At 33.3% G+C, this 25,858-nt stretch overlaps 2 protein-coding genes across 2 annotated transcripts; one reads left to right on the forward strand and one right to left on the reverse strand.

Moving 5' to 3' along the window:
* Window positions 1–2,629: 2,629 nt before the first annotated feature.
* On the forward strand, window positions 2,630–9,457 carry LOC120142980 (U1 snRNP-associated protein usp106-like). The gene is made up of 13 exons (XM_039157412.1): window positions 2,630–2,929; window positions 3,826–3,878; window positions 4,281–4,449; window positions 4,539–4,602; window positions 5,574–5,653; window positions 5,798–5,951; window positions 6,367–6,428; window positions 6,520–6,582; window positions 6,860–6,918; window positions 7,236–7,317; window positions 8,490–8,536; window positions 8,652–8,897; window positions 9,171–9,457. Exons 1-13 carry the CDS (start codon window positions 2,783–2,785, stop codon window positions 9,184–9,186), a joined length of 1,242 nt encoding a protein of 413 aa, XP_039013343.1. The 5' UTR covers window positions 2,630–2,782; the 3' UTR covers window positions 9,187–9,457.
* Window positions 9,458–11,415: 1,958 nt separating this feature from the next.
* On the reverse strand, window positions 11,416–22,282 carry LOC120142979 (splicing factor U2AF-associated protein 2-like). Its single transcript, XM_039157411.1, is given in 16 exon segments — window positions 11,416–11,690; window positions 12,220–12,311; window positions 12,751–12,831; window positions 13,061–13,095; window positions 13,098–13,136; window positions 14,041–14,121; window positions 14,305–14,407; window positions 14,491–14,580; window positions 19,030–19,068; window positions 19,158–19,250; window positions 19,619–19,816; window positions 20,642–20,880; window positions 20,978–21,019; window positions 21,108–21,242; window positions 21,575–21,673; window positions 21,988–22,282. Coding segments are annotated over 15 exon segments (1,476 nt in total). The 5' UTR covers window positions 21,660–21,673; window positions 21,988–22,282; the 3' UTR covers window positions 11,416–11,566.
* Between the last annotated feature and the right edge of the window lie 3,576 nt (window positions 22,283–25,858).

The raw sequence follows: 25,858 nt of genomic DNA on the forward strand, positions 1-25,858 counted from the left end.
TTTCGTCGGCCTAAAGATTTGAGGAGGCGATCCTAGGGTTTTGGATTTTATACTAAATTTGAAAAGCGTAAATTACACGGATCATTCTTGTACTTTTCTTTATTTCCTATTTCACCTACTGTACTTTAAAACTGATCAATTTTATCACTTAATTTAATATAATTGGCAAATTTGATCACTCAGCCGTTTCCCCACAAACGGCGTTAAATAATATTATTTTATTAATTATTTATTCTTCTTCACCCTTAAATTTCTCTCCATTTCATTTCTAAAAACTTATCTCCCTTTCGATCCATCGTAGTCGGCTAACGGTGGCTTGCACCGTCGCCACCTGCAGTCCCATTGTCACCTCCTGAGTAAACCCCAACCACCAACTACCCAAAATCGATCCTCAAAACATCGTAAATTGTGAGAAAGTCGCTCAACGCCCTTCACCGTTTGGTCTTGGTCACTGTTCGTTGGTGAGTGCCGCCGCCTACGACATCGGAAGCGTCTTTGTGCTCCGGTAAAACCCCTACCGATCCCGCTTAGTGAAGTATCGTCGTTCGCCGTCGAGGACTGATCGAATTTTGTCAAAAATCCATAACGACGCCACTGTTGGTTTTTGCGATTTCCGACTGATTCTGTCGCCGTTGCACCTCACCACCTTCACCAATGAGTTCCTTGTCTAGTTCCGACCAAAACCCAGGTGGTAGTGTCCCTTATCCGTTGCTCTATCATCTTGCATCTTACCTCCGTCGTGGGTAACTTTTCAATTAGCTATGGAGAGAGGAAGGATGATCGGGGAAGATGATGTGAGCATTCTGTTAGTCGGGGGTAATAGCTCAGTGACCCAAAAATTAAGTTTATTAAGTTTAGTGACAAAAAATGTTAAATGTATAAAGTTTAGTGAGAAAATTGAACTGATTTAAATTATAATGAGTGAAATAGAAAATAAAGCAAAATACAATGATGATCCTTGTAATTTACCTATTTTAAAAATTCTCAAATATGAATGATAATTACATGGGACCCGGCTTTGATAGGTCTAATTTTAAATTTATCCCTTTAGTTTATGTAATATGAGGAGATAGTCTCCCTACTTCATTTTGTGAGAATTTGGTCCTTATAATTTATAAAATCTGAGAAGTTAAACCTATTATTATAAACACTTGAAGTTAAATATTTTTTACTAATTTATTTCATATATATTGTAAAATTATAAGTGACACTGAACAACATATGCAAAAAATCATTAAAGCACGGACCAAGCAATTTTAATGGTTAAGAAATTTGTGTTGGATTAAAATTTATAAGTGTGAGTACATATGTATGGTGAACAATACTATTATAGAATTTGGTATAAAATTAAATAACTAATTATGTTACATGTTATGTATTAAAATGTCATGAAATTAAACTATAGATACCATAAGTTGTTTTTATAACTTGATGAGGAGTAGAATTGTAAACACTTAAAAGATTAAAATAATATTCAATCTATATAAAGAGGTAGTGGTCCCCAATAAATATGGTGACTTGTATTATTTTTATCATGTCTATAGAGTTTTACGGTAAGAGAAAATTTATCTTCTTAAAATATCGCAATTAAATAAATATTCAAAGATTCGAAAATTTAACCTTTATACCACATCATCCACTAGTTCATGTCAATTTCATGAACTGTCATATTAACATCATGAATCATCACATAAACATCATAAAGGTCAATGTTCAAGTTCCTTAGTTAAATAATAATTTTTTTTCTTAATTTAAGGAGTAAAAAATTCATAAATTACATAGATTTTTTTAAAAAGAGAGAAATTATGTGTTTAGTACATAATCTATCGATTTTAGTTCACTTTAGTATCTAAACTTTTAATTTTTTCAAAATTATACCTAAATTTTATTTTTTGTTTCATTTTAGTACCCGTTCAAAATTTAACGTTAAAATTTGGGGGGAAAAACTAAAACTGCAGTAATAAATGGATCAAAACAATAGTTTAGGTACTGAACCACATTAAGTTTTTAACGACAGTGTACTAGAATGAAACAAAAACTAAACATTATGTGTGCTTTGAAAAATTTAAAGTATAGGTACTTAAACGGATTAAAATTGATAGTATATGTACTAAATTCGTAGTGTACCCAATTTTTTTTATAAACCACAATTTAATGTCTAAATCATTAGGGATAAATTACATATTTGATAACTAAACTTTATTATATCTTATGTTTTACTTACTGTACTTCTAATTTTTTCAATTTATTCATTAAAGTTTATAGATCAAAATTTTTAGTCATTCAACCGTTAAATAATTAAACGACATTATGACACAACAACTTACATCAATACGATGCCATTTTGAATTCCTAAAAAAATATATTTTAGACTAAAACAATGTCATCTTGATTAAAATACTGTCATGTCATAACATCATTAATTATTTAACGACGAAATGATAAATAAAATTTATAAAAATCTATAAAGTTTAGTGAGTAAATTGAAAAAATTAAAAGTATGATGAGTAGAATAAGAGAGAGTAAAGTTTAGTTACCAAATGTATAGTTTACCCAATCATTAGTTTATTGTAAAAATTCGTAGTTCTCGTCAAAGCTCCCCGAAAGGCCGAAACTCTTGAACCCAAGAGAAAAACAAACCCTAGAAGAGATCTCCCTGGGCTTTACCTCTTCCCGTAAGAGGGAAAAAGAGCAAAGAGAAAGGAAGAGTGTTGTAGGTTAAGTTTTCCCCATTCACAATTCAAGAGAAAAGGAGAAGAAATTAACCTAAAAATAAAACACCATGGATGCTATGAGGAAACAACTCGATGTGCTGATGGGTGCCAATCGAAATGGCGACGTACGGGAAGTGAATCGCAAGTACTACGATCGCGATGTTTGCCGTCTCTTCTTGTCCGGTCTTTGTCCTCACGAGCTCTTCCAGTTAACGGTACTTCGATGAGAATTTAACCATCGATTAACTGTTTTCTTTTAGCTCTATTAATTTACCTGATATTGAGATTCTCTGTCTTGTTAAGCCCTAAACTCTGCTTTCATTATTCATATTTTTAATTAAAATTATTGTTTAGCGAGAGATGCATTTCATTTGTGGAGTGGTAGGCTAAGTTAGACGAAGAATTTGAATTATAAAAAAAACTGAAGAGTTTTGGAAGTCCTTTGATTTCTGTGAAAATGCGTTGCAAGGAAAGAATGGGAGTTTGGTTCTACAGCTTTTCTATATGGTTATGATTTAGGTTCCACAAGGTCGATTTCACTGAGTTTTTCTTATGAAAGGAAAATGTATTCGTTCACTGAAGCATTTATGTTTCTGTAAAATTAAAATTCTAGCTTCTTTTTCTTAGAAAGGGATGACTTGTATTATTTTATTAGTAGAAAAAGAAAGAGAACACTTCATTGTGTGTTGCTAAGTTTGTTTACTTGAGATTCTTTGGAAGAAGAAAGGAGTATGACCATACTATTTTGATTTGTCATTGATTGGTAACATGGAAAACAAATAAATCAAGATAAGCTTATTACGGTATTTCCAATTCCAATTTATTTTTCCTTTTCTCATGTGATTCTTTAATTCATGGCATCAATTTATACAAATACTTCTGTTTCGGAGGAATTTTGGTTAAATCATCCACTTAAGATGCTGTACTTGTTTAGCTACATCATACATGGTAGTTATAACGGGCCAGCATTACCAAGGTTTTGAGTTTGACTGTTAAGTGTTAAGTTTTAGTAATACGCTGGATTATGGTTTCTGATCCTTTTTCTTTCTCCTGTCTGAAGTTCTAATTTTTTTACATTACTGATTACATTTTCTTTACCATCTTGATTCAGAAAATGGATATGGGACCATGCCCAAAGGTCCACTCTTTACAGCTGAGGAAAGAGTATCCTTTTAAAGTCTTATTACTGGCACTTTTTTAATTCAGTATGACGTAGCATTGTTATTAATGGTTGAATTGTACTTCTCTTGAGATTTAGGGTATGTGGTAGGTACTATGGGGTTCTAAATTTTCAAACCAAGGTTACAACTAGGTTGCTAAGGTATTGGTATAAGGGTTGGATGTGGTTATGTTATATTTTTATGGATTTTTCCATATACTTTCATGATCTTGTACCTCTAGCTTTCTCTAGCTTGACCTTTGAAGTATTTGAAATGTTCTGAATATATGTAAGAAGAAAAGAAGCGGCTGAGTGACATGCTACTGGACCACTGGCTGACGGGCTATCATTGTGCTATCTAGAAGTAAGGTATAGTTGCTTATGTTTGGTCACTTAACTCTTCCTAGATATGAAGAAGCAAAAGAAAAAGGTGTTGATAACTATGACAGAGAATTGGAAGATGCCATTGATAGACTCATTGTCGAGTGTGATAGGAAAATTGGCAGAGCTTTAAGGCGTCTTGAAGATGAGGACGCAAAAGCTGCTATTGCAATATCAGTTTCTGAGGTTACACTGGTAAGGTCAAGTAGATTCACTTTCATTAGTTTTATCTGATGTCATTTGTGTTTTTGTTTTATGGACTTGTGCAAATTTTCAAGTTGCAGACACCTGAAATACTTGAGCTGTCGAAGCAGATAAAGCAGAAACTGAAAGAAGCTGGTCAACATGGTAATGTGTTTTGAGCTGGAATACAATCTATTCCAGAGTTATATGTTTTGAGCAATTTAACTTTCTGCTGATCGAAGAAAATTTAGCAGTGTTACAACTTTTCTATATTTATGTTAGAAACTTATTGCTGAACCATTCATGACTTAAATTAACTTAAAAATTACTATCGTGGGCTTAAGAATTTATTTCTTTTGATTTATTATGTTTTCTTTGCTTTCACATTCATATCCTTGCAGTCAATAGGGGGTCAACTTCCTGTCTTGTTCTAAGAAGTTGTGTTTCTTCTAAGGAATTTATCTCAGCTGCTGTCCAGTTGAGTAGTAAGGAGATTAAGTTGAATGGCTTAATGGGTTCCATATATTTTAGGTTTGCATGTTAAGAGGTCGAACTGTTCTGGTAGTTGGACTTCATTCTTCCCCTATGTTTAGCTTTCAGGATCTAGTAACTTTTAGGTGGGATGATGTTAAAAATTGCAAACCTAAACAGGGATGATTTAGATAGATGCCCTAGGATAAGTATTTATGGATGAATTTGGCCAAGGATGCAACATTTTTTTATTATTACTATTTTGCCTAGATATTTGGTAAATCATCTAGACTGCTCCTTGTTGTAAATGGAAGATTTATTGGTTGTAATAGATATGAAAGTCATCGTTGTTAAAAAGGACAAACTTATTGAGCCTTGAGTGTTTCTAATGTACTTATTCTTTATGCTTGAAATTTTCAAGTAAAAGATATTGAATTTTTTTTATAAGAAAAATATATTGAATTTTTTGTTTGTTCTTTCTATAAAAGTAGTGTGAACTATCATTGAAATATTGTATTTGTTTCTTAAAAATCTTAATGTTACATTTCTTTTCTACTTTCCACACTTCTTCTGTAATTATGATTGCAATAAAATTATAAAATTCTATACATGGTTGCTTGCAATTCTATTGGGAAATTTAATTCATGTTTACTTTTATTATATAGATCTTGAAGGCAAGACAGATCTTAAGGTTCGAGCTCTGGAAGAAGTAGAAGAGCTTAGAACTACAAGAGCAGACAAGCAAGTATGTCATAGTTTTTGGAGGTTTTGAATTAAAATGAAAATATTAATGCCATGGTGCCATATTCTTGATTTATGTGGTGAAAGTTTCTTAATTTTGTGATAACCTTTTGACCCTTGAACATGTGACATTTTCTTATTGTGATAGTCAATATTGCTTTTGGATGCATTCAATAAAGATAGAGCATCGCTGCCTCAACCCCTTCCAAATCCACCACCATTGGCACCTTTGCCTGTAGCTGCACCGGATCCTCATATCCAGGAGATGATAAATGAAAAGCTAAAGAAAGCAGAAGATCTTGGTTAAGTATACTGCTTCATGATACAGCAGCTTAAAAAGTTATGCTTGTATGTTAGTTAATTGATACATAAAATTAGAGATCAATGGCTAGCCTTACTCCTCCAGCTAGTTTCTGATTTTGATAATTTTATTACTTTTGTTCTGAGTTCTTTTTTTATAGTTACAAGGCAAAAACCAGAGTATTATAAGTTGTTACTAAACAAACAGCATCCCCTCACCAACCACCACCTCTACCAAAAACACACACACACACACACACGCACACTTCAGCCCACATCATTGATGAGTGGTATTCATTGAGATTAGGACGATGGAGGACCATGTTATTTTTAGTAATTATTGATATAATAACAGTTATTTTGCTTTATTTTATTTTGTTGCTTACATAGTTTCTAACTGCTTTCTCTTTTGTTTAGGTGAGATGGGAATGGTGGATGAAGCTCAAAAAGCACTGGAAGAGGCTGAAGCACTTAAGAAGGTTTCCAATTTCCAAGTCTTGGCTTATTCCTTCCTATTTTTCCCTTTTTTGTTTCTCTCATTCTTTAATGATTTTTCCTTTTCTGCTTCAGCTGCCTTCTAGACAGGAGCCTGTTGTGGACTCTTCAAAGTACACAGCCGCTGATGTCCGCATTGTAAGTCCCATTTATTTTCTTAACCAAACAATTAAATGCACCAAAGCTACAAGCCCACAAGATAGTAAATTAAAGATGCATGTGCAAGCTCAGACTTCCTGAAATTAGTTTAATGCTTTGTTATAAGCAGCTTAGAATCTCTAGAGAAAAAATATTTGAGTAATAAAATTTAGAGTTTGGTATGAGTTATGAGAGCTTGCTGCTTCCTCTTGGTTTTAATTTTCTGATCTTATTGGGCCTTTACTAATTAATCATTTGGATTGCCATGTTTGCACAGACTGATCAGAAGCTTCGTGTTTGTGACATTTGCGGAGCATTTTTAAGTGTTTATGATAGGTGAATTTGATTCTCCCGTAGCTATTATCTTGTTGTTTGGGCTTGTTTTGAGGGCTTAAAAAAATCAACATATGGGGTTTCAAGTGTTTAATCGTTTGACACGATTATTATAATGCAATATCAGCAAGCTTTTGGGCCCTGTTTTACGAGGATAATTTTTGCAGCTACATAATGTGCGTCTTTTTATTTTCCTGTTTTATTTGCTTGTAGATTATGCTATTGCTAGATAATAAGTTATAAGGAAGCTACACAATACTTGTCTGTTGTATATGTCAATCTTTTTGGTGAGATATTTTTCTTCTCTTTTGTCCTTCCAGTGACCGACGTTTAGCTGATCATTTTGGAGGCAAGCTTCATTTAGGTTACATGCAAATCCGTGATAAACTAGCAGAGCTTCAGGTGAGACGATTTATCTACACTCTAGTGTCTTAGCTCTTTGTTTTTAGTACTGAGTAGGGATTTCCAAGATGTCCAAGTCTCTAGTTCACTTGCAACGACTTCTGAACTGTGTTTACTGTTGTGCTTTAGTTCTCATGTAATTTAATGCTTTTGCATAATGAATTGAAGGAATAAATCAAATAGGTAGTAGGATAGATATATTTTTGGAGGCAAGCTTCATTTAGGTTACATGCAAATCCGTGATAAACTGGCAGAGCTTCAGGTGAGACGATTTATCTACACTCTAGTGTCTTAGCTCTTAGTTTTTTGTACTGAGTAGGGATTTCCAAGATGTCCAAGTCGCTAGTTCACTTGCAACAACTTCTGAACTGTGTGTTTACTGTTGTGCTTTAGTTCTCATGCAATTTAATGCTTTTGCATAATGAATTGAAGGAATAAATCAAATAGATGCAATTGTACTTAGTAGGATAGATATATTCTTTTATATATCTTGTGTTGAGACTTCATTAAGTTGGTATGTGGATATGTTGGTTCAGGTGCCCTGGTATAATGTTTCACATTCTTCTATACCGATTCTCAGTTACTAAGTCATCTGTGAGTTTTTCTTACCTCGGAGTGAATAATACCCTTCCATTTTCTGATCTTTGTGGTTATAATCTACCGAACTCTGAAAAGCGGGGTTTTTTTTTTCATAGATTAGTGCATAGATTGGAGGAGAAGGAACTTGTCTACTTCAAATCTAACTTATAGCTCTTTGCTTATCTTACTATATTGGACTGCTGAAAATGAACATAAGCTGCAAAAATAATCTAAAATTGCATGGCCACATATTTGCACGTTGTTGTCATATGATCAACGCTGGCTCTCAAGTTTCTGTAGTTCTGTTCCTTTTCACTGCTAAGAAAAGGCTGATGTTGGTGTGTGCATGGGGCTTTGTTGCACAACTGGTTATATGAGGTATTTGGAGTAAGATGATATTAATATAGGCATTTTCTGTTCTGCTTTCCTATCTATGGCTTAATGGTTTCAAGACATTAAGGCTTACTTTCTTATGCCTAGCGTTAAAAGTTTTACTATATAGTCCTTGTGCATTGCATATAAAAGTTTGAGAAGCGTTTCATGTTATTCAGAAATGGTTTCAATAGCACTTTCTTGGTAATTATCTTTGTCAGGAGGCAAGAAACAAGAGCCGCAAACTTGATCCACATGATGACAGAAGGTACACTATGTTCTCGTCTTTTAATTCTGTTTTGTCCCTCTTATTTTGGAAAGGGGCCTGCCAGAGAGTTCATTTTCTTCCATATTTCTCTAATGTTTCTAATTACTGATGGAAGATCGAAGGAACGGAGTAGGGATCATGAAAGAGAACCCAGTCGGGATCATGACCGAGGAGAGAGCCGTGATCGAGGGAGGGATTATGATCATAGGAGCAGGGATCGGGACAGGTATCATGAACGAGATCGTGGATATGATTGGGACCGTGAGAGAGACTATGAGCGTTCACGCGGTTATGATTCAAGTAGTCGTCGCAGGTCACGTTCTCGATCTACGGAACATTCCAGGGATTACGATAGGCACAGGTACATTATTTTTTATAGGTCTGGCAAAGCTTAATATCTTTTTTCATTGTTCTTATAGGCATGACTTGACAAGGATTTTAAAACAATCATCTGCTATTAATAAAGTTTAACGCATAATAGTCACAAGGGATGGGCTCTGTGGTTATTTTAGATGTTGATAATTACTTTGGTCATCTTTAATTCATCCTTTTTAGGTGTCGAGGGTTGGTTTTTTTTCTGGTGTGATTCAAAATAAGATCGAATTGTTGTTTTAACCCGTTTTCTGTATTTCAGGCGTGATCGATACTAGGATGGTTGATGGTTGCGATCAAAGTGGATGGATAAAGGAAATGATGTTCTTGTCTGGGTCAGTGGTGAAATGTGGGATTGTTGTGATGCTTTTATGCATATGCATATGTAGGATTTGAATTAGTATCATCGTGGTCGTCGTCATGTGCTTTTGGGGGGGGTGGAGAATGTCAGTTTACTGTGGTTTTTTTTTTTGCTGGATGTATTTAATTATATTCGACTCTTAATGAGGCTGCTCTACGAGCTCCTTTAATCATGAAGGGGCTTTTTAATGATACCTTCAACGCTTATAAAAAAATATATATTCGACTGCTTCGAAGATTTTTGTTGCTTAGATATTTGCCAGAGGTACTTGTTAGTGTTTGCAAATATATTTTAGGGTAAATTACGCATAGTACCTAAATTATCAGTTTGAGTCCGTTTTAGTATCCGAGCTTTCAATTTTTTTAAATCATATCTAAAGTTTAATTGTTGTTTCATTTTAGTATCCTGTTTAAAATTTAACGTTAAGTTTTGAACAAAATAAAAGTCCAAATACTAAAACGAACCAAAATTAGTAGTTTAAGTATTAAACGCTTTAAGTTTTTAATGGCAGGTAATAAAATGAAATGAAAACTGAAATTTAAGTATGATTTTGAAAAAATTAAAAGTTTAGGTATTAAAACGGATTAAAATTAATAGTTTAAGTATTAAATGCATAGTTTAACCTATATTTTGAACACTGCTGCTGTGATTGTCTGCCCCCCATATATGATGTTTTGCAATTAATTTCTGGGCACTCTTTTCTGGGATTTTCAAATTTAAGGACTTAAAGATTGTAAGGTAAATTGAAGGGAAGATGACTAAATGTTACCCGATTACATAAATGGTTACGATTTGGACAATATTGTGTAATTGAAAATGTGATAATTACATGTTATAAATTGGGTGAACATCGTGTAATTTACTCAAAATGTTGGATTAAATTAGTAATAACTCATGTAACATCGAAGTTTATTTAATTTGGTGACACTTTATATTATTTTAAGCCTCTTACCGTAAACTATCCCGCTCTCTCCCCGAAGATAACAAATAATTGTTGATGAATTTGAAAATTAGCAGTCAGTTCTAACCTATTACTCCCAAACCAAAAATAATTCTGTAAAACTGGTACGAGGAGGATTAGTTTTTTTTGGTGATCTCGACCTCGGTGGTTTCGTATGTAAGATTTACTGTTTTGATTGTTGATGTTTGCGAGTCTCCTCCTTTTTCTGTTTTTGTTTTGGTGATCTCGTCGACGGTGGTTTCATATGTAAGATTTACTGTTTTGATTGTGATGTTTGCGAGTCTCCTTATTTTCTGTTTTGTGTTTTGTTGATCTCGACCTCGGTGGTTTCGTATGTAAGATTTACTGTTTTGATTGTTGATGTTTGCGAGTCTCCTTTTTCTGTTTTTGTTTTGGTGATCGTCGGCGGTGGTTTCATATGTAAGATTTACTGTTTTGATTGTTGATGTTTGCGAGTTTCCTTCATTTTCTGTTTCGAGATTTATTGAACTTGACATTTCTTTCTTCAAACTCTCTTTCACGCTTCGTTAATATCGAGTTACGTTTGATTTTGTTCATATGCATAGTTTCATGAAACTATATCAAAGATGAATAATTTCGCTCCAATAACTAGTTGATTTAATAAGGTGAGTCATTAAATCCCTCAAAGAATATCACGATTACAAATAGAATAAATCGAATTATGAAGGTCGTCTTGCCTCTACGGTACCTGATCCAAATAGATCAGATACCGGTGGTTATACCAAAAAAAATGAATAATTTTGCCGGCTTGTGTTGATTATTTGTTAAAGAGTTTGAGTTTACTTTTTTGTGGTAATATTTCAACGGAACATGGTGTAAACCTTGGAACCAATTGCGGCATTTATATTTGAAATATCTCATAGTCCCAATACGAAAAATGTGTACAATAAATTTAATTACTAGTAATACTCCTACATAAAGGAAATTATAAGCAACATGGCATAATAGTTTTTTCTTTCTCAAAATTTATATATTTTATCAATTAATTTTAATTCAAAAAATAATTCAATAAATCTAACATTCAATATCCACACAAATCATTTCAATTCGATCATTTTAATTCTAAATAATTTTATAAATTTCTAATTTGATGACATGTGTCTTTATTTTATTGGTTAAAATTAAAAGGGGGGGGGAATATAAATAGGAGTATAGGACCAGGGGATCCAAGATCGAAATTGCTAAACATGGATAATGGTATCTAAATAGGAGTTCTCATTTGATACAAAGGCAGAGCTTACTAGTGCCACAAAACAAAAACAAGAGTCCAGTGGGGTTCAAATATATATCCCAAAGTCCTGGGCAATGAGCCAAATCATTCGGCTTCAAGTTCAGCACCGAATTGTTCGAGTCGAACGGCATCCCCGTCCAGATCCCGCACCAAAGCATGATTAACCGTTCCATCATCTTCACTTGCATGTATCTGTCTCCCACCAAACCTAAACCAAACCAAAAAAACACCTCAATAATTCTGTAAATAAGAAAATAACGAACATACGATAAAATCCCGCGATACAGTACGTGCTAGTTTGTAAGAGTTCCATTATTAGACCAATCAACATTTAAGCTCAATGAAAATCAAAAGGAATTAGGTGCCATTTTCATTCTAGAGAATCAAACATCATCTAGGAAATGTTCTCAGAGTAATCCATGATGCAAATTTTACAAAATGTATTCAGGGAACCAGACAACCAGGTGAGTAAAAACTGGTCAGAAAAAAATAGTATTGGTTCTAACAGAACACAAGTTGTTGCATTTTAGATGTTTAAAGGAACTAGCATAGAGAATCAACTACAGCAGTTAATATTATTTAAGCATACGACTTTGTGTTTTAGGGGTGACTAATACACTAGAACTTTCTTCTTAAAATCGTACAGTCACCCCCTCTTTCGGTTCTCTGATGGAAATGTCGTACCATAACTGTTATTTTTTAATCGAAAAAAGTAAACTTTCCAAGATAAAATTTTCCATCGTCCATTCATCAACTCTATGCACTTTTGAGCATCCTTCCTATCCTTGTATTTGACCAAAACAACACCTTGGGGATGGTTCTCACAAACCTGAAGGACAAAAGAAACCAAAACATAGAAAAAAGAGAACATATGATTAAATATGGAACAATCACTTTGCAGTCTGCATGGTTGAGCTAATAATCATTTAGAAGGAACTAGGTAGGTGGTTCAGTTGAGAAGACAAATAGATGAATAGACAGATCACGGAATAAAATCTGTAGTTCATGACTACTTACACACTAAACGGAAAGCGAATACAAAACGGGAGAAGTCAAAATTAATCAGCCTCGACTTAGTTCAAGGATAGTTCAATCATAGTTCTCCACCAATGCCTAAATGCAGGAATTATCAGCCCATACCAAGTATGTGTATAACTATTTATCTCACATGGCCTAGAACAGAACACGTAATTCAGATGTGCCAAGACCAAACATGAGTATGGCTATCAAAATTATTCAGATGTGATAATGGTAAAAGATTATACTACCTTGACCGAGTCCAGTGGACCAAGCTTTAAGCATTCCTCTTTAATATCTTCCTCCAGCTCTGAACACAAATTCTCATCTGCCTGTAGAGATAGGGAGAACGTCAACTTAGAAACCATGTCAAATAAATAAGTAAAAGCGGTAGGGACCTGATATTATTCATACTATTTATAATAACTGCATTCAAAGGAGAATATTAGATAGTAATATAAGATATAAAATAGTTGGCAGAAAACAGTAAGTACTGGAATACAGTCAAATGCAATTCGAGGAATGCTGTCATGCATTTTTTAATCATGGTTTCAAGCATACCCTCATTTCGGTAGGTGTAAACATGTTACGAAGACAACAGTCGCCGGAACTGACAACTTTGCATCGTCACGGCCACCTGCATCATTATATTAAAAAATAGCATTTAGGATGCAAATGCTGCACAAGGAAAAGCTGACAAGTGGAACTATTTGAAAAAAAGGTTTCTTAGGACCAATGCCAAAAAAGCCAGACAAATCCAATAGAAAGCATTGCACAAAATTCTGAATCATTCAATCTCATGATTTGTGCATATTTCTTTACCACCAACGTTCGTTCATACTAGCAGGCTGGTGTTGACTACAATGTAGAGTATATCTATTTTAATAGTACTAAATTCAACAAGAAAAGAACAAAACTAACTTATTTAAAACAAAGAGAAATTCAGATAACGCAAAAATTAGAGAAAGCTCTAAGTTCTAACCATTGGCTGAAATATATATATATGATATTTGACAAAGAATAAACAAATAAAATTATGTGTTAGATTTCTAAGTTGTGTGTAGGACTTATGTGTTAGATTTGGGGGGTTTTGTATTGTTTGGTTTATAGTGGATGTAATGTTCTGATGATTTCTAAGTTGTAATGTTCGATGTTGCAATAAAATTATGAGACACTCTTTTCCTCCTTCCAACAATAAAATTATGAGACACTCTTTTCCTCCTTCCAATGCTCGACGAAACTTTCATATTTCGTTGAGTATGAAGGGGTTTTTAATGAGGTCTCCCTATTCTATCAAAAATAAAAATAAACAAATAACAAAAAAAAAGCAAGGGAATGAGCTTTGTAGGGAATAGATAATTTGGTCAGCATCATAAATTTTTCTATCTACAGACAAAATGGTATGATATAAATATTACATATCAAATCCACATTGTTTTCCTATGATAAAAATTTAGAAGGGAAAGCCAAACGGGAAAGTATGAAGACCAACTTTATGATCATTATAATTAGTCACTATAATATGCTAAATGAGAACCTACCCCAGCTGAGCATCCTCTCCTCAACTTTCTTCAGCTTCTTTTTCTTCCTGCTGTCCACTTGCTTGGTTATGAATTTATCCCCTGCATTATTGCAATAGCAGCTTATCAGTACTGCAAGACTGTATAAGAGCTTTAAAAATAGTTCTATAACTTCACTGAATGAAGAGAAATGTATTCAATCACTCCATGTTAAGTGAAAAGAAAAGTATAAAATAACTCAAATGACACAATACAAAGTGAATGTAACAGCACGAATCATTGCACCTTTCTGCTCGAATTTAGCTTGGCTGACTGACATAGGGATCTTTCCATCAGGACGAAAAGGAGTTCCATCCAAAATTTGAACTGCTAAAGCAACAGAGGGCTCCTGGCACATATGCAAAAAAACTTGAAAATTAGCAAAAAATTTAAAAATGTTATACAGAAGGAGCACAACATGAAGGAAACTACCTTTAGATATGTAACAAGTGCATCCCCCTTTTTCCTTCCTGTCTCCTTGTCAACATAGATCTTCACACGAGGTCTTTTTGATTCAGGATCCTATAGAATTAGCCACACAGACTCATGACGTGTGCAACTAAAAATACTAGTTACCATTGAAACAATCATCAGATTATTTTTAGGTGGATTTTAGATTAACCCCAACAGTTTAGCTACCCAAATCAGTGATGGGGTGATGTCCCCAAACAGAGATCAAGCAAAATTGCACATTCAGATATGAACGAAAAATGTCATGAAGTTATTTCATTGAAACTTTTGCAAAGGAAATATAATGTTCAAACATCTAGTGACAGCACCATGCAATAACAGAACAATATCTCACATGCAAACATTGGTGAGCACTGAGCTCCTATCTAGCTATTCAGATGTATAGGACATGGAAAATGTACACGACAGTATAAAGAAAAAAATTGTATAGTTGAACCTGAACTAAGATGAACAAAATAATACACCACCAAACCAAGTCTATGAACCTTAGGGAAGGCCTGTGATTTACAATTTTTAAAGCATCCAACCTAAAACCAATTGGTAATATGTCGAGGGCCAACTTTAATAAAATACTATAAAAAAATACCTAACTAATATGGAATAACACTAAAACACTTCCATCATATGTTGTTCACAAGGCATCCACATTGACAACTTCACTAGGCATCTTCAACCTCACACAAGATTAGGCAGGAAGAATATAATTCGACCTGGACTCAGATATAATGTTGTAGCATTGAACCTACAACCAATTGGTAATAGGTGGAGGGACAACTTTAATATAAAACCCCAAGAAACCCAATACTTAATCAATGTAGGATAACACCATTTAACAACTATAGTTGACATATAAACTTAGTGATAACACTTCCACACATGCCGTCATTACTTTGTATAACAACAAAAAGGTAATTAAACTACACAGGACTAATTTTCAGCCATTTTCCCCCTTCCCACTCTATTCTATGTTGCTAAGAATTTCAAGTTGGGATAAATACATAAAAAGAAAATATGCAGAGCACTTGGACAACTTAACATCTTTTTTTTTTTATAGGAATAGGAGGTCTCATTAAAAACCTCCCTCATAGTTGGCTCTTGTGAAAGAGACAACTAGCGGAAGGAGGAAAAGTGTACCTCATTATATTAATAAACCATGATTACATAAGATTACAGCTTACTAAATAAACTGTCCGAAATATAATACAAACCAAAACAACCATAAAGCTCAAACATCAACCAATACCCTCTTTAGTTAGCTTATCAGCCTCCCAATTGCATGTCCTAGGAATCCATCTAACAATAATACCCCTAGCAGAAACTAAGGCCCCAATTTCCCCAACTAAAGTATTGAAAAAAGTAGGGGCAGAAAATGGCATCAAAATCCAGTCAACTGCTATTTTACAATCTGTCTCAAGGATTAGTCTTCCCTTCAAAGCCCATTCGGAAGAAATGAATAGATCAATCCCTTGTTTAATAGCTTTCAGCTCAGCTAACATAGGAGGACCAGGTCCCACCGCAAAAGAAAAGGTATTTAAAGTAGAACATTCCGAATCTTTCAAGACTCCTCCAATACCTCCCTGCAGCCCATCACCTCTTACCGCTCCATCAACATTGAATTTAAAAAAATCCGAAGGAGGCGGAGACCAGTTAAGAACCATCTTCTTATTGTAGGATTTTATACGCAAATTGTCTGCAAGCGATGGATCCCCTACTAGTAGGTCAACCTGAATATTAACATGAGGAAATTTCGCTAAAAACCATTTAGCCAACCTAAACCTAGAAATGAAGAATAGGGATGAATTATCTAATGTCAGTTTTCAAAAACCACTGCATTCTTAGCTTTCCAAATAGACCATAGAACAACACCTGGAATGAACTTCCAAATATTAGAACACTCCCTTAGATAAGACCAAGAGCAAAGAAAGGAAGGAGGATCTTGGGGCATGATCGAAGAGATATCCCAAAACCTTAAAAATCTATACCACAACTCCTCTGCAACCGAGCATGAAAAAAACAGATGATGAATTGATTCCTCATATTTGTGGCAAAAAGGGCACAAAACATCTTCAAGATTGACCCCTCTTTTCTTCAATTCCACTCTAACAGCCAATTTCTGATGAGTAAACTGCCATAGAAATGTTTCCACTCGAGGAGGAGTTAATCCAGACCACACCCATTTCTTCCATTGAAAATGTCCTCCAGTTCTGCTTGAGATAGTCATTCTACAAGATTTTACCGAGAACAAACCATCCCCTTTTCCTGACCACCCTAGAAAATCATCCACTGATTCATTTGGTGTTATGTTGTCAATCAAAAGCATTAAGGAAAGCCACTGATCCAATTCCCAGTCACAACGATTTCTCCTTAGCTGAATGTTCCAAACCCAACCATTAGCTACAAATCCACCAAATTCAACCAATTTTCCCCTTTTGTTAGTCGACAGAGCAAAGATTCTAGGAAATTGAATCTTAAGAGTAGATCCATTAACCCAAATATCATTCCAAAAATCAATTGACCTACCATTCCCCACTTGGATCTTCGAATTGGATCTCAAGCAATCCCCAATCTCGTCCTTTTTCTCATAGTTACTCCGAATACCTCTCCAAACCCATGAATCTTGAAGAGAAACAGCCTTGCCTATAGACAGAGACTCCATACTGACATTATGAATACAACAAATCAGTTTTTTCCATTGAGAGTCTTTGTCATTTGCATACTTCCAAACCCATTTCCCTAGCAAAACTCTATTAATCATACTCAAGTCCAATACTCCTAAGCCTCCTTCTTCCAATGGTTGACAAATCGTACTCCAATTCACCTCTTCTTGTCAGATTCTTCACCCCAAAGAAATCTTGCCAATACTGAGTTAATTTTCTGATTGACCTTAAACGAAATTTTGAAAATAGAGAGGTAAAAAATAGGTAAGGAGGACAACACCGATTTTATCAACACCAATCTTCCAGCCAACGATAAAGAAGCAGCTTTCCAACCTGCTAATCTGATGAAAACTTTCTGTAAAACTGGTTCCCACAATAACTCTGAATTTTTCTTTGTTCCTATCGGAAGACCTAGATAAGTCATAGGAAAAGATCCCGCCCCACAACCTGCTTCCAGTGCTAAATCTTTCAATCTGTCCTCTGCCACGTTAACACCAAACAATTTACTCTTGGATAGATTAAGATGGAGCCCTGAAATTAAACTGAATACCTCAATACTCTATTTAAATTCAGAATTTGAGTTGAGGAATCTCTGCAAAATAAGATTAAGTCGTCTGCAAACTGAAGATGAGTCAACTTAAAATGATTCTCTTCAATACCAATATTGAATCCTTCAAAAAGACCAAGGGCAGCAGCCTTACTCAACATTAAGTTCAATAGCTCACCAACAATATTAAACAGAAGAGGAGATAGACTACAACATTGTCTCAGCCCTTTGCCCATCTGAAATTCTTGAGTAGGAGAACCATTAATTAGACCTGAAATTGAAGCAGAAGAAATACAGTAATCCATCCAAGAAATCCATTTGTCTCCAAAACCCAATATCTTCAATAACCTCAAAATAATTGGCCATTCCACTGAGTCAAAGGCTCTGCGAAAATCTACTTTAAAAACAACTCCTTTCCTTCCTTTTTTCCTCCAGTAATCTATAGATTCATTTGCCATAAAAGCATAATCAATGAGCTGCCTACCCGGAATAAAGGCGAACTGCAATGGGCTGATCAAAACTTTAATAACAGAAACCAATCTCCTCGATAAGATTCTAGAGATAATTTTGTACAAACTTCCAACAAGACTAATTGGTCTGTAATCTTCAATAAATTCAGGGTTGAGCTTTTTAGGAATCAAAGTAATGAAAGCATGGTTGACCCCATGCTCCCAACTCATCCCTCTGTGAAAGTCATCCACAAACTTCATTAAATGATCCTTCAAAACAGGCCAGAATTTTTTAAAGAAACCCAGACAACTTAGCATCTTTCTTGTCTAGAATCAATATGCAATGGAAATAACTCAAAAGTATGTAAAATCGGGATATAATGCATCGATAACAATGTTTACTCATTGTTTATCCTCTTTTTTGTGAAGAGAATATATTATGTATGCTAAGAAAGCTTCAACTGTTTTAACAATGCATAAACAAAGTCTAATAATTAATAAAGACAGTTTGCTTTGAATATTTTTTTATCTTCCTTCACATCTTATGTTTCCAAGGGTTTTATATAGTACACCAAAATAACAACCAGTAAGCACTTTGAACAATGTTATAGATCATCATATCATACTAATCTAGTCAATCAATATGCAAGCAAAAATGTCACCCAAAACTCCTAAAGTCAAGATGCAGCGCTACATCAAAATATATGTAGTTTGTTAGTTGACTTTCTGAAGATATGTTAAAGAGGAACTTCCATGTATTTGAAGGCGAAAAAAAAGAGAGGACTTCAATTGTTAAACCATTCACAAATGAAGTCAAAAAAATAAAGAATGAATAACAGATGTTTACCTCTTTGATTATTCCGCACTTGGAGAACACCTCAACCAACTGCCACATGTTTCCAAAATTAGAGACTAGCTAAGAGGGAAGAGGAAAAGAAAGAAGTGAAGACATTTAGGTCGTAAAGTGAATATTACTTCTTCTGCAGTAACATCATCGGGCAGTCCAGTCACATAGACATGTGTATTTACTTTCAATTCAAACCACGAATCGGGAGGTTTATTAGCTTCCTGCAATAGTGGTTTAAACAGTAAGCACTATGGCAAACTTAGCTCATAGCATATATACAAACAATTGGTTCAGTCCAATTAACTTTACAATATCTATACTTCATATTCAAGATCATTCTTTTCTTTGTAGTACAATACTACTAAAAGAAATGTGTCACTTATAGCTAATGCATCAAGAGGACTCTTACCTAGCCATTTGTTAAGTTTTAGAAAAGGACACAAAACATTGCACCAAAAGGACATTAATATGATAAATGTGGTACAAAAAGATCAAGGATTATGACTGTAATGCTACTTGGGAACAGCATGTAAGATGAAGAATTGTAACCAGGAACAGTTAAAAAGAACTCCAAATTAAGAAAAGATACCTTCTTATCAACTGGTTTTTCCAACAATTTTCTCTTGGGACTAGAGCTAACTTCCATTTTCTCACCACTTCCATTAACATCTTCTCTAACAGAGGCATCAGCAGCATCAATAGCACTTACAGTTGGAAAAACTTCATCTTCTTTCAAGAATGTCATCTCTTCTACTCCATAGTTCTCATTTTTTGTTGATGCGTCATCCTATTAGTCGTTATCAGTAATCACACAATTCAAAACTATTTTTTTAGAATAAAGAAGGAATTTCCAACAGAGACAATGATACTAAGAATTTAGCCAATAAATGGTGTCGATTATAAGTATGATATCACTTCCTTGGACACTATTAAGACCATGTCCTCAAAAATCTCTGAAAATCATGTCTATTTCTTATTAATATAGTTTTCACTGCTTCCAGTTTACTCTTTATCACATCTTAAAATGGAAACCTAAAGAAAAATCCAGAAGCAAAACTGAGTCGGTCCTCCATATCACCAATAAATGAATAAACGAAATCATAGTCCTGTTGAAATATCTTATAAAAAAATAGTCCTGTTGAAATAAGAACATAATCAATGTATAATCATTAAAAACACCCCTATAAACCTTATATATCAGTTCATTCAATTCAAGGTACCAAACCTTTATGCAAGAGCATCATATTAGAATTCCGACTTCTACATTAATTTAAGCTACTTTCTCCACTAAAAATTTATGCAAAACATATTCTCAAGGTAGCGACTGCCAAAGTATACTTTAAGTTGTAATTAAGGTGCATAGAATTGATCATATTAGTTAATTTCTCATACACATCTTTGATGGCTTAGTTTGGAAAACATTTCGTCGGCAATGTTATCAAGGGTGCAACGTTCACTTTAGGCATTTAAACCCTTATATTTCCTTAAGGTTAATGTTTGTTTTTGAATGCTCAAATATTACAAAGTAGAGGTATATCAAATAAAAAAGAGAAATTCAATCAGGCAGACTTTTATTATGCCTATCACTTCTCAAAATGACTGAAGCACCAACCTGAGGAACCCATGCTCTCAGACTTCTATCCCACTTGTACCTGGTTCCATCATCATCAGTAAATTCTTCTTCACCTTCTGGCGGTGTTAGAGGCCTATCCTGGTCATCAAAACTGAAGCCATCACCAGTACTTATAGAAACAGATCCATTTTTCAAACGTTCTGCCTCAGCCTCTGCCTCTCTAATCTCTCTCTGCCACTTCTCAAATTCATCACTGGCACCAGGATCATTGGATGGCACTGCACAACACATTACAGGGTCAGGAGCCCTCTTAAAATGGTGACTATTTTGCAATAAACATAAAATATATATATCAGCCAGCATTTGAGTTCATACCCTCCATTCTGTTCAAGAGAGTAACACCATCGCCTGAGGGCACTGTAAACATCAAAAGTTAAAACCTCATTAAGAGAAAGGTTCTAATCACTCATAAATCATAAATAGCGCAACCTGTAGTTAATCTAACCTGTAGCAGAAATATTGTTGGTCTGATGAGAAATTACAGAAACAAACTCAGGAATTGAGGACAATGGTTGCCACTGACTTCTCCCTTCAGACCATGCAAGTGTACTTTCGGAGAGGTATCCATTTAAAAAATGCTCTGTGCAGGTGAAGCAAATAAGCGAATCAAATGGTTCAATAGCTCATTAGACCAATTGAACATGTAACAGATGGAACAAGTGTCCTGAAACCATGCTATTGATTACTGGAACTGAAATTCAAGGAGAGAGAAAATCACCAGTAAATTTGCAGTATCCAAATCAAACAACTTCATAAAACTCACAAATTACTACAGATAACAATTAGAAAAAAAATGTTCTGATTTTTTTTTCTAATGCAATCGATAATACATTGGCACAAAACTCAAGACACTGATTCCATACTTTGAATGCTCATAATGACTTAAAAACACGGGTTAAGCACAAAACTTACCTCGCAACTCAGAAATTGCATAAGGGCCAACAATTTGTTGATCTTCAGAAAGAATATACCAGCCTACATCAGCAACTGTGTCCATACTATTCTCAGTTCCTGATAGGCCAGACATAATATATCAACAAATCTCATCAAAATATCAATGAAAATAAGAAGGGTATATACTAATATTACTGCCCCAAACACTACTATTCTTAATTAAACAATAAATTAAGATGGAGGAGTCATTTTCGGCGAGGAAAAACATCATTTTTTTACAAGAAGTCAAGAAAACTTAACAAAAGTTATTTTTGACACAATCAAAACTAAAAAAATAATTAAAGAACTAATCCGACTGTTGACGGTATTCTGAGCCATCAGAAGACATCATCGTCTCTAGCAATGCAAAAACAGAGAGTATGAGATATTACATATGAAAGAGGCGGCAGGATGGAAAACAGAAAACCAAATATAGCAGAGTGATGCAGAGGCAGGGACACATCCAGGGGGAAGATGACGCAAACGGAGCCATAACTTAAAATCTCATAACTGAAGTAGAAATGTTCAGATTAAGCTTAGGGTTTCCAAATCCACCTTGTTTGATTTCTTATTTGGTTTCACAAGTCGGAAACTTGACGGAAAGAGAGGGGTTGGAGGAGGATAGAAATGAAATCGGAGGAAGAGAAAGACGAGTCTGGGAACGGCCGAACGGGTAGAAGCTACGTGCAAAGAGAGACGAGATGATCATTTATGTCTGTGTTTTTCTCCGCTTTTGATCATTTATTTCAAAAAATATAAAATATATTTACTTTTATTTTTAATTAATTAAAAAATATTTATTTTATTTATTTAATTAAAATATCATTTCGAGTTAACTATCATTAACAGCAGTTAAATATTTATTATATAATCATACATTTGGCTTATGTTATTTATATTTTCTCTTAATTTAATTATACTTTTAATAAATTAAAATAAATTTAATCCTCCAATTGAACGATGTCACATGTCATGCCACGTAAGAGTGTTAAAAAATACTCGACCCGTCGACCCAATTAAAAAATATAAGGTATTTATAATAAATATATTCGATTTTTCGAGTCGAGTGCTTGACCCGCTATATTTTCGGGTTTATAGGTCAAGCATGAGAAAAAATATTGGTTAACAGGTACCCTCCGACCCTGTAGTCTATTTATTATATATTTTTATTTTTATTTTAAAATTTTTATTCATAATTCTCAAACTATTTGACTCTAATATTCTAAAACCCTAATTTCTTAAAATTTGACACCATAACGTTCTAAATTCTTAATTTCTTAAATTATTTCACGTTAACGTTCTAAATTATTTTTAAAAATATTTATTTTAAATTTAAAATATTTGAAATTTAATTATATTTCTTTATTTTAATTTTTAATAAATTTTAATTCAATTATGTAATTTGAATTTTTAAACTTTATATGTGGAATATATATATTATAGACTTTTAAATTTTAAATTTTAGAATATATATATATTTAAAAAATAAAAATTATATATGAACCGGGTACCCGTGACCCAAATTATATATAATATAATTTTTATATATTAATTTAAAATATTTTTTATATTAACTTATTAAATATATTTTATTATTAACTTAATTTAAAAATATTTATTTATTTATTAAAAGTATGACTAAATTGAAAGAATATGTAAATGATAGGGACCAAGTGTGTGGTTATATCAAAATACTTAACAATCGTTAACGACAATTAGCTTGGGGTGGCCACATCTTAATTAAATAAAAACATAAGTGACAATATCTTATGTTTTTTAAAATCAGTGACCAAAAGTGACAAAACATAAGTGATTATATATCCAGAAAGCATAATTGTCATTTATGTTTGAATAAGTTATAAATGGTCCCTTTACTATAGAATATTGTTTTATTAAGTCATTTTATTATTGAAAATTAAAAAATAGTTCTCCAGTTATAGGAAGTTATTTTTTTGAGTCTCTTGACAATTAAATGTTACAAAATACCCACTCAAATATTCATTATGTTCCAAACTTGTCTTTTTCTATTAAAAAAATTAACCATTAATTTTTAATAAAAAAAATGAGTTTGGAACATAATGAATAAATGAGTGAACATTTTGTAACTTTTAATAATCAAATGACTTAATAAAGCAACTCCCTATAATTGATGAACCATTTTATAACTGTTAATAGTCAAGTGACTTAATAAAGTAATATTTTATAGTCGGGGGACCACTTGTATACTTTACCCTTGTTTTTTTTATTGAAGTTTAAAAACTAATGTGTAACACCCCCAACCCGTATCCGACCCGGATACGAGTCCGAAGTGTCACATTGTCTTTTCAAACATTTATTCATATAAAATAGAGAGTAATTTAAAAACTTTTATAACATTGAACTTATTCAAAACGTTTACAAAACTATTCAGAGCTTATACGATATATATTCTTTTGATTACATGCCAACTAAAACTTTATTTATTAAAATACGTATTATTCACCTCTTTTCTGATCTGACATTTGGTAAGGAGAACTGACCGGTCTTGCTCCATATTGCTCTTTACTCTTCTCGAAACCTACGTGTGAAACAATCACACGCTAAGTCGTTGACTTAGTGAGGCATATAAACATATAAAAAAACCATAGAACATTTCATATAACAAAACACATACCTGTACAAATACTATCATTATCATTAACATATCTATCATATAATATCATACATTTTTCCAATCAATACCCATTTCATTCGATGAATATGTATTCTAAATATTTGATCATGACATTTCAATATGCATGTATCTATTACATGATAACATATATAATCATATCATGCACATACGAAACTTACCTTCTTGTACCACTTTCACTTTAAAGTTTGTATTTCAATTGCCCATGTATATTATTGAGAATAGAGGTATGTGAGTACATTGAGGTTGTGCACTAATACTGTCACCACAGCTCGTATAATTGCACCGAAGTGCCACGTAGAATTGCACCGTAGTGCCATATAATAATGTCCATAAGGACCACATATTATTCCTTAAGAATCATATACATATACTAGGGATCAAGTATGTGTCTTACAAGACTTCACACATGTTCCACAGAATATATATATATCCCGAAGGACCGCGTAGAACCCTCGACTCTTGGCATGCCAACTATACCCCTAGCTCTCATGACACATAACATGGGCATTATCATTTATTTCATTTCAAATATTCACATAAACATGTAATTCACTTTCACATATCACGTATCACATAACTTCTTTTCATATTATCACATAGTCACATAGTTCACTTACACGTAGATCATTTCCATATAATTCACATGTCACATATCTCATGTTCTTGTATTCATATAACATATAATCACATAGATTACTTTCACATCACATAATTCATAGTTATGATTTCATATATTACCTAATTACAAAGCTAATTCACCTATACATGTTTTCATATACTTTCTATCATTTCTCACCCAATCACATTTATTCATGTAAACATACTTATCATATCTTGTTCACATATGATCATATACTTCATATAACATATAGAAACACCTAGAACACTTTTACATAGCTTATATCGTATTTCTAAATATATATATATAGTATTTTTAATAGGTAATAATTTAATCTATTTACTTAATTCAATTTCATAATTTCATTATAATCTTTTCATATAGCTCCATAGATATTTAGCATATACTTATCTTGCATATTCGTATCGTCCCTTTATATTCAAGTTTCTTAATTGATATATTATTCCCATTTCATTCTATAATTCAATCTTATTTAGTTCCCTTAACTCTCATTAAATCAAAAGCTCTATTTTACTAATTCCCATGATGGATCATATCACTATGTACTTGTCCAACTCATGTTTACCTAGTTCATATCACTTCTCATGAACTCACTCTCATCATATTTTCCTATTCTTACATCTTTTATCTCATAACCATGTATTCACATAGTCTTATATTTCATTATCATATTACTTATATTTGTTCTCCTATGACTCTTTATAAACATCTATTTCCATTTCCCTACATCTCTTGACTTATCTTCTATATTCATATAATTTCATAACTTATTTTATATTCTCTCATTAACACTTAACCGTATTTTTTTCATAAATCACATAGCACATACCAAACAAAACATATAAATTCATATAATCAAACATACATACACTTCATATCGTTAACATACTTATAATCAAGACTTAATGAGCTATTACTATAAGAATAGACTTATCACAAGTCCAATTTC

The sequence above is a fragment of the Hibiscus syriacus genome, unplaced genomic scaffold (assembly GCF_006381635.1).
Source record: "Hibiscus syriacus cultivar Baekdansim isolate YM2019G1 unplaced genomic scaffold, ASM638163v2 tig00110833_pilon, whole genome shotgun sequence".
Taxonomy (NCBI): Eukaryota; Viridiplantae; Streptophyta; class Magnoliopsida; order Malvales; family Malvaceae; genus Hibiscus; species Hibiscus syriacus.